The following is an 8,387-nucleotide window of genomic DNA, read 5'->3' as shown; positions in this document are numbered from 1 at the left end:
GCTGTTTTCTGTTGGCCAGCCAATTCTGTATCCAGACAGTTAAGTTCCTCTGTATCCCATTCCTCCTGACCTTCTGAATGAGCCTGCCATGGGGAACCTTATCAAATGCCTTGCTAGAGTCCATTTACACCACATCCACAGCTCGACCCTCATCAACTTTTCTAGTCACATCCTCAAAGAACTCGATAAGGTTTGTGAGGCATGACATGCCCCCCTCAAAGCCGTGTTGACTGCATTTAATCAAGCCATGCTCTTCCAGATGGTCATAAATCCTATCCCTCAGAATCCTTTCTAACACTTTGCAGACGACAGACGTGAGACTTATTTTCTAATCAACTTGTTCAGATGAGTCACGATGCATCTTTGGAGCACGTGGGACTTCAACCAAGGTCTTCTGGTCCAGAAATTAGGGATACAATCACTATGTCATGATATTTCCTCATAATTCAACGTTTTTGGGTCCTGGCAGTAATCGCTTTCAAGGTTAACTTGCCGTTTCTCGGGTGTGCTGTGAGAATTAGACACAGGGCTCCAGGAGTGTTCAACTGTTGCTTTGAACAGCTTTACTGCTTTAGAAATGAAACATTCCATCAGCCTTTTTGATTACCTTAACATGAGACAGAACACTGAACCATCATCTCCACTTGCCTGCCTTATCTCTCTGTCCCTTGATTCTCCACTTCCCCAAACCGGTTATTTTTTGATCTCTGGCATACACAGTGATTTGAGTATTCACTGCTGTCTAGGATAGAGAATTCCAAAGATTCGCAACTTTGAGTCGAACATATTTCTGCTTCTCTCAGTCCTAATCATTTATCCTGAGCCAATGACCCCTGGTTCAAGATTTTTCTACCAGGGGAAACGTCATCCAGGAATATTTTCAATTTGATAACCTCTTGTTCTTCGAAACTCCAATGAATTTAGGCCCATTCTATTCGATCATGCTGTATGACCTAATTAAAAGAAAGACTTCGATGCTGATCTGTAGGAATTGTCCTGTTTAACAAAGATGAGTCTGGATACAATTACAGGCCTCCTCCCAGAATGGCCCACCCATTCCAGGAATCAATTTAATGAACATTTGTATCCTCTCCAAAGAACAGAACATCTTGCCCAAAACTGTACACAGTGCTGTGGTTCACGTGTTTTCACCAAAAGGCAGCAAGACTTCCATAATATTGCACACCAACCCGCTTACATTAAAAACTAACATATAAGATCACCAAGTTAAATAGTATTACAACATCCAAACTCCTTGGAATATTACATTTATTAGTGTCTCACCATTTTTCTAAAAAAACACTTCTGCTTTTCAATTTCATCTTCAGTCATATATAACCCTACATTTCTCCACATTACATTTATCTGTCACCTACTTGCCCAATCACTGAATTAGACTATTTCCCTTTGCAGCCTTTTCACATCCTCCTCACAGCTTACTTTACATTTTATAGCCTGAGGCTGTACTGTCTGTTCCTGCTGGAGAAACTCTGCAGGTCTGGCAGCACCTATGGAGAGCTAATGTTTCAAGGCTGTTGTGACTCCTCTGGTCTCTTGCCGTCTAGCTAAACAGCTGCACTATTTTAAAAAAAAACAAATCCTAAGTAGATTTGCTGAATGCTTTTTCATTTCGTATACCTTTTGCCTAATCATTGTCACCTTTATTTCCCTAAATGCCATGTTAGCATGTGCTTAAGAGATTCTAGCATTTTTGCCACTACCGGTGTTTGGCTCACTGATGTGAGAAAAAAGTTTTCATGAGCAGTTCAGGTTTGGAATGCACAGTTTAGTAGTGTAATAGAGGCAGTTCAATTGCAACTTTGGAATGCGAGCACACAAACAAGGAGCAAGAGTAGGTCACTTGGCCCCTTGATCTGATGGCTGATCTGATTTTGACATTGACTCTACATTCCTGCATGACTTGATCGATTAAATTCAAACATGGTGTCGGATGCAGTGGAAAAAGGAAGGAGAATAGCACTGTCTGCATTCATTTGGAGACGCAGTGGGCTGAATGTCCTCCAGCACTATAACACAACGATTCTGTACACCATTCTTTTTATCTGACTGCATTTTATCTGTCTATTTTATATACATGTGGATTCCTAACTTCTTCCCTGCATTTTCACCATTTTAACAAAAACTTGCTTAATTCAAGGATGAGAGAGAGAGTCAGATTCTTAAACCAGGCTGGAAAGTAGAGTTGACATGTTGAGATTAACCATGATTATATTGAACGATGTGGTAGACTCAAGAGACCATGTACAGAGGAACCTCGATTATCTGATGTTCAATTATCTGAAGATTGGATCATCTAGCAAGATCACAAGGTTCCGATGCTTGGTTAAACGATGTAATCCGGCATTTGATTATCCGGAATTCGACTAATCAAATGAAACGCTCTCCACCCGTGTCCTTCGTATAATTGAGGTTCCTCTATAGTCCATTCCTCCTGTTTTGTACATTCTTGTACCTAAGATTTTAATAAATATAGTGATCCTGACTCTGGGATTTTGGTTAGGGAACAGAAAGTTGTCAGACAATAGCTTTCCTTCAATGCGATCAGCTTTGATTTCAAAAATTTATGACATGGAATCCTACTGCATAACATCTGAAAGTCCATATAAACTACATTCTCTGTCCATTATTTGAATTACTTTCTCATGTTTCAGTTGTTAGAAATAATCAACCTTTTACCAGGTAAGTTAATGTGTATGAGTTAGGCTGGTCTGTATCCCTCACACCATAATGTGGCAGTTCTATTATTGCTGCATCACCAAGTACATATGGTGTAGCTGGAACGTGCCACATATATTAAAAGACGGTTCTCACCGACGAGCCCTTTGGAGTTGCAAGGGTCTCTGTGCGATGGTTCCGAACATCTTTTTACTCCTTAAAGCAGTGTTGGCTCCAAGAGTGGGGAATGGTGGCATTTGTGAAACTGAAATAAGGTTTGACGTTTTTCTAAGCCTTTAAAGCTTTTAATTGGAGTTGACCCATTCAGCCCCATCTATCTGTTCCACTGTACATTTAAATGCTGTCTGATCTATGCTGTAACTCCAACTACCACCGTGCTTCCATAGTATTCAATATGAGGCTAGGATCTACTTCCCCTCTCACTCACTCAACTTCAATTTTAATTAATCACCAGCCTTAAAAACCTTTAAGGGGAGTATGTGTCAGATTTCCCCTTCCTGATTTAATCTCAATTAATTTATGATTTTTAAGATTACGGTCCCTTCCTCTGTGCTCCCCTGTGGGACTGCTTTGACAGTTAGTAGTTACACCATGGAATAAAATACTGAGTCGGAGGCCAGTGTCACCATCTTTGCTTGGTCCTGGTAGCTGGTCTGAGGTGGGGTGGCAGTACAGATACTGCAAGTACATTTGTCCCGAGGTCAATGCCCAGCATTGATAGGACTGTCCTATTCTCAGTGGAGGACAGCAGAGAGGCTCCATTGTCCTCTTTAGGCTGTGATGATGCTGGTGTGCTGTGGTGGCCCTTATTCCTCCTCATTTTGGTGGGAGAGAAATCAGCCAGGGTTCCCACTCATAATCACTGGTCAACCCTTATGAAGGCCATGAATGTGCCTCCAAATGTCTAATGATCTGGTTCAGGTACAATGCCGAATTTCTCCCATGGCAGAATGTCCAATGAAGTTGTCTTTGGGAATTTGTGTTTTAAAGTACAAGCAAAATAAATTTTATATTTCAGTTCTGTTGGAGGTAGATTTTTCAGAATGTCAGAAGTTCATTTGGAACAGTGAGATAAACATCCTTTTTTTCAAGAGTGCATGGGATTAATTTAAATGTTTTCATCAAACACCCGTGGAGTTACTTGATGGCGTGTCTACAAATTTGAGCTTTTATGACCTGGAGAAACGGGTGCTCAAGGACCCCTAGAAGTATTCAGCAGAATTATCTCATCAGCAAAAGTGCATGTTAGTTTGAGAGTTTAATTTGTACATGTCTCCAGGTGGTGAGGGTTTGTAGAAGTCTTCTAGCTGTCTGAACTGAAAGGAATGGGCAGCATGGTGGCTCAGTTAGCACTGCTGCTTCTCAGCGCCAGGGACTCTGGTTTGATTCCACCCTGCTCACCGGTCTGTGTGGAGTACGCACGTTTTCCTCCTGTCTGTATGGGTTTCCTCCCATGGTCCAAAGATGTGCAGGTTATGTGGATTGGCCATGCTAAATTGTTCATAGTGTCCGGGGTGTACAGGCTAGGTGGATTAGCCATAGGAAATGCAGGGTTATGGGGATAGGGTAACTGGGTGGGATGCTGTTTAGAGGGTCAGTGTTGACTCATTGGACCAATGGCCTGCTTCCACACTCGAAGGATTCTATGATTTATGAAATCTGGAACCTCCAAACTAGAAGGAGGTCCTTTGATCATCAAAGAAGTCAGTTGAGGAAGAAATCTTTACTTTAAGACAGGAGTAATCCATAGTGAGATTGAGTGTCTGCAAAGCATATTGCTCGGAAAACAGTTGAATCCATCTTGCCCTTTGTGTTAAGATCTTCCAAAATTGTCACATTTATAGTTTGTTTTACTATATTACGTGAGATGAATCTGTGTTCTTGGGCCAGAGTGCACAGAATAAAGGGGCACCGATTTAAGACTGAGATGAGGAATTTCTTCTGAGAGCTGTTTCCTTGGTACTCCTTGATACAGAGCTATGGGGCAGAGTCCTTGTGCATATTGAAGGCTGAGATAGATCTTGATCAGTGGGGGAAATCAAGAGTTATGAGGAGGAAAAGGCAGGAAAGTGGAATATGATACATGTTAGATAAGCCATGATCCTACTGAATGGCAAAGCAGGCTCAAGGAACTGAATGACCTACTCCTGTTGCTATTTCTTAGTCTTTTGTAAATGTAAATTGTCAGAAGCCTGTGAGTTCAGTGACTAAACACCACAGTAACCAAGCTGCAAAAATAAAACTACTTATCTGTCAATCTAAGTTCCATTCTGTGGCCTGACTTGTCCTATATTACCATCAGCTGCAAATATAGTTTAGATATGAAGAACAACCAGTTAGACAGGATATTGGCATGCCAAGCACTCAATATAAGATAGTATTGTGCTATGCTCCAAATATAAGTGTTGTTGAACCACTAGCACAAAACAGAAACACTGCATATGCTTGAAGTCTGAAATAAAAGAATAAAAATTACTGGAATGCTGACCAGGGTAGGCAGCATCCATGAGAGACCCGACTTAATGTGAAGTTATGCAGTTCAGTGTGAAAAACTGAAACAGTATCACTTAAGTGGTGATATATGTGGAAGTACAAGGGGATCATGGTGTCCTTCTACACCAATGAAAGTATACAGGCAGGTGTAACAAGCAACGGAACACAAATGGTTTACTGGCCTTCACTCCAAGATTTGAATTTTGCTTTCATTATTCACAGAATGTGGGCTTTGCTGGCTAATCCAGTATTTATTACCCAACCCTAATTGCCCAGAGGCAGTTAAGAGACAACAGCATTGCTATGAATTTGGAGGTACATGTAGACTAGATTATTTTTCTGTGGGGCATTAAAAATCCATCTGGTTCACTAATGACAACCAACTATCAGTCTAGCTTTTTTGAAATTCCAGATTTTTATTGAATTCAGGTCTCGCCATCAATCATGGTGCGATTCAAGCATGTATTTCCAGAACATTAGCTGAGAGTTTTGCATTGCTCGCCCAGTGACATCAGTTCAGAAATAGGGCTGTCTTTCTGCAGTTGGACAAGGCCTTGGTGAGACCACACCTGCAGTATTGGTCTCCCTACCTAAATAAAGGGCATACCTGCCATTGGAGTGCAGTGGAAGTGCGCTAGGCTGATATAGGGAATGGCAGGACTGTGCTGTAAGGAGAGATTGGCTGGGCCTGTATTCACTAGAGTTTAGAATGATGAGAGGGGAATCTGATTTAACCAAATACAATGCTAATAGAGCTGGAGAGACTAGATGTAGGGAGGATGTTTATCCTAGCTGGGGAGTAGAGAACCAGGGATCGCAGTCTCAGATACGAGGTAACCCATTTAGGACTGGAGATGAAGAAAAATGTCTTCGCTCCAAGGATAATAAACCTGTGGGATTCTCTACCAAAGAAGGCTGTGGAGGCCAAGTAATTGAATATATTCAAGAAAGAGATGGATAATGTTTTAGACATTAAAGACATCAGCAGATATGGGGAGAAAGGAAAATATCTCATTGAGAGAGAGGATCAATCATATCCATATCAAATGTCAGAATAGATTTGGAGGGCTGAATGGCCTAAACCTGCTCCTAGTTTTTATGTTTCTGTATTTACATTTCAGGCTGCAGCCTTTCTTCATTTCTGCTGCATATTTTGGATTTTATTAGTTTTGATTGTAGTCTTGGTATGTTTGCTATTTCTGTGTGTGTTGCAGTGCCAAGAATGAGTCTAATGCTGCCCTGTCACCAGAATGTGGTATTGAGCCTGTATCTCTACTTGCAGCTTTGCTGCCAGTTTCTTCTGAACAATTTTCTCCCAAGCTGTATTTATTTAACAATTTAAATTTGTTTTTCTTGCAGGGAAACCTGAGCCGAGGAAATAGTCTATTTTTCCGGAAGGCTCCAACTGGACGAACGTATGCAGTTGAACAAAAGCGGTTTGTGTAGATGCACAAGGTGATGAGCTGCGAACTGAAAGGGTGAGGGGTGGGAGGTGCAGTCTAATTTGTATGATTGTGTTTACAATGACGTACATGCAGTTTTTAATGATGTATTGTTGATCCACACTGGCACAATTGAGTTATTTTATGATGGAATGAGATTGGTCTTTGATTTAAAGAGGAATGTATTTTAATTCCCTGTTTGTTACCAGTGGTTTGTACAGTGAGTGGTTTCTTCGTGAAAATGGGGCTGATGTTCTGAGTGCCATGTTCCTGGGAATGGGGCACTCTGTCCTCACAGCAGCATTCCAATGTTAGATTTGATGCTGTGGTTACCCACCTCCCACTTCCAGCATGTCATCAAGTCCATCTTACACATAAGAGCAGTATCTGATGATCCCAGGAGATGTACTGTTCAAAATTTCTGGTCCAGCTGACTCCTTGTTCAACTCTGTCCTGCCCAAATGTTTGATAGTGAATGAGGAGTGGGGCAGCGATACTCTGTTCACTGCAACCTCCCACTTTTAGCCGGGATGTCAGTGACTGCTGTTTGGTGGAAAGAGCGAACGTTTATCTTGCTGCTGATGCTCTTCCCTTCCCTCTCCTCCTCAGCAGGAGGGTGGTGAGCAACATTGAAGATACTGTGTACCTCACTGCATTGTCCAGTTTTCCTGAGTGAGGCCCAAGTCATGAGCTGTTGGACTGGGGAAGAGGTTGGTGGCTGTGATGGTGATTGGGAATGTTGCAGCCAGTCCTGATCGTGTTCACCCATTTTCCATCAGGATGTGTCTGGTTTCCCTGTTCTCAACAGAGGTACTGAGCCCAGTTAAAACAGTATTGCAGGCAAGTCTGCAACTTGGCTAATTTAGCATTGACCATAGGTTCCTCTTGGGATTTTATGATTGATCTACATCTCAATCTGGCACACCTTTCTGCTTGGCCTGACAGAGTGAGATGGGCATCATTTTCCTCGTTTCTAAATGAAAATGAATATTTTTGTTTTGTTTCTCCTGATCCTGTAATGGGGACCAGTCAGTACTCAGGGAGCCAGCTGATGTGAACATTTCCAAAGTCCTTGCGACAGTCCTGACTGCAGTGAGTGTCTAGAGCCAGCACTGGGGAGTGTTGTACAGCCCCTCCATCTGCACTGGTTTCTTGTTGAATGAGATACAATGATAAACAGTAGTAAAGCAGGCATTTAAGTGTAGGATTCATCAACTGCCACATGTTGGGGTCTATTTAATAAAGCTAATTTGCATAGCACTATCACATTTTGTAAAATACATCATTCTGACAGTGGCTGCACCCCGTGCTACACTAAGTCTGGTCACACTGAACCATTTTGCTTGTTCTATGAATGTTATTCTGCTAAGTTCAATTTAGAAAAAAAAATTATATCTAATTAAAATGCTAATTAAAAATGTTTGATTCCAGTACAAATGAGAGAATTTCTGCTCTTCCCCTGTGTTGGCAGCTTGCATTTCCCTTTTCAAGATGACCCGATAATCTGATGAAAAGGTGAGGAATCAGGCCTGTTTGACATCTGTTCCTGTCATCTACATTCACCCATTCAGGAGTTGCCCATAAAGCCTTGTCTCTAAGTGAACATGAAGATCAGCTAGTAACATTACAACTGTGGTTAGTTTTTTTAAAGATAATGAAAAAGTTAATTGGTGCCTTCCATTGGTATAGTATACACTGTGAAATCCCATGTGAATTGGAATTGGAAGTTGATACATATATTTGATCATCCAAGTG

At 41.5% G+C, this 8,387-nt stretch overlaps 1 protein-coding gene and 1 non-coding gene across 2 annotated transcripts in view; both read left to right on the top strand.

Annotated features, from left to right (window-relative positions):
* The window catches only part of mtch2 (mitochondrial carrier homolog 2), a 33,353-nt gene extending 25,288 nt beyond the window's left edge, over positions 1–8,065 (top strand). Inside the window, exon 12 of the mRNA XM_043706299.1 lies at positions 6,550–8,065. Coding sequence (XP_043562234.1) covers positions 6,550–6,636 — 87 coding nt within the window. The 3' untranslated portion in view covers positions 6,637–8,065. The remainder of the gene's footprint in view (positions 1–6,549) is intronic.
* LOC122558151 lies at positions 2,751–2,883 on the top strand. Its single transcript, XR_006314052.1, has one exon.
* Positions 8,066–8,387: the final 322 nt, after the last annotated feature.

This window comes from Chiloscyllium plagiosum, chromosome 16, assembly GCF_004010195.1.
Source record: "Chiloscyllium plagiosum isolate BGI_BamShark_2017 chromosome 16, ASM401019v2, whole genome shotgun sequence".
NCBI lineage: Eukaryota > Metazoa > Chordata > Chondrichthyes > Orectolobiformes > Hemiscylliidae > Chiloscyllium > Chiloscyllium plagiosum.
This window is presented reverse-complemented; position numbering and strand designations above follow the sequence as displayed.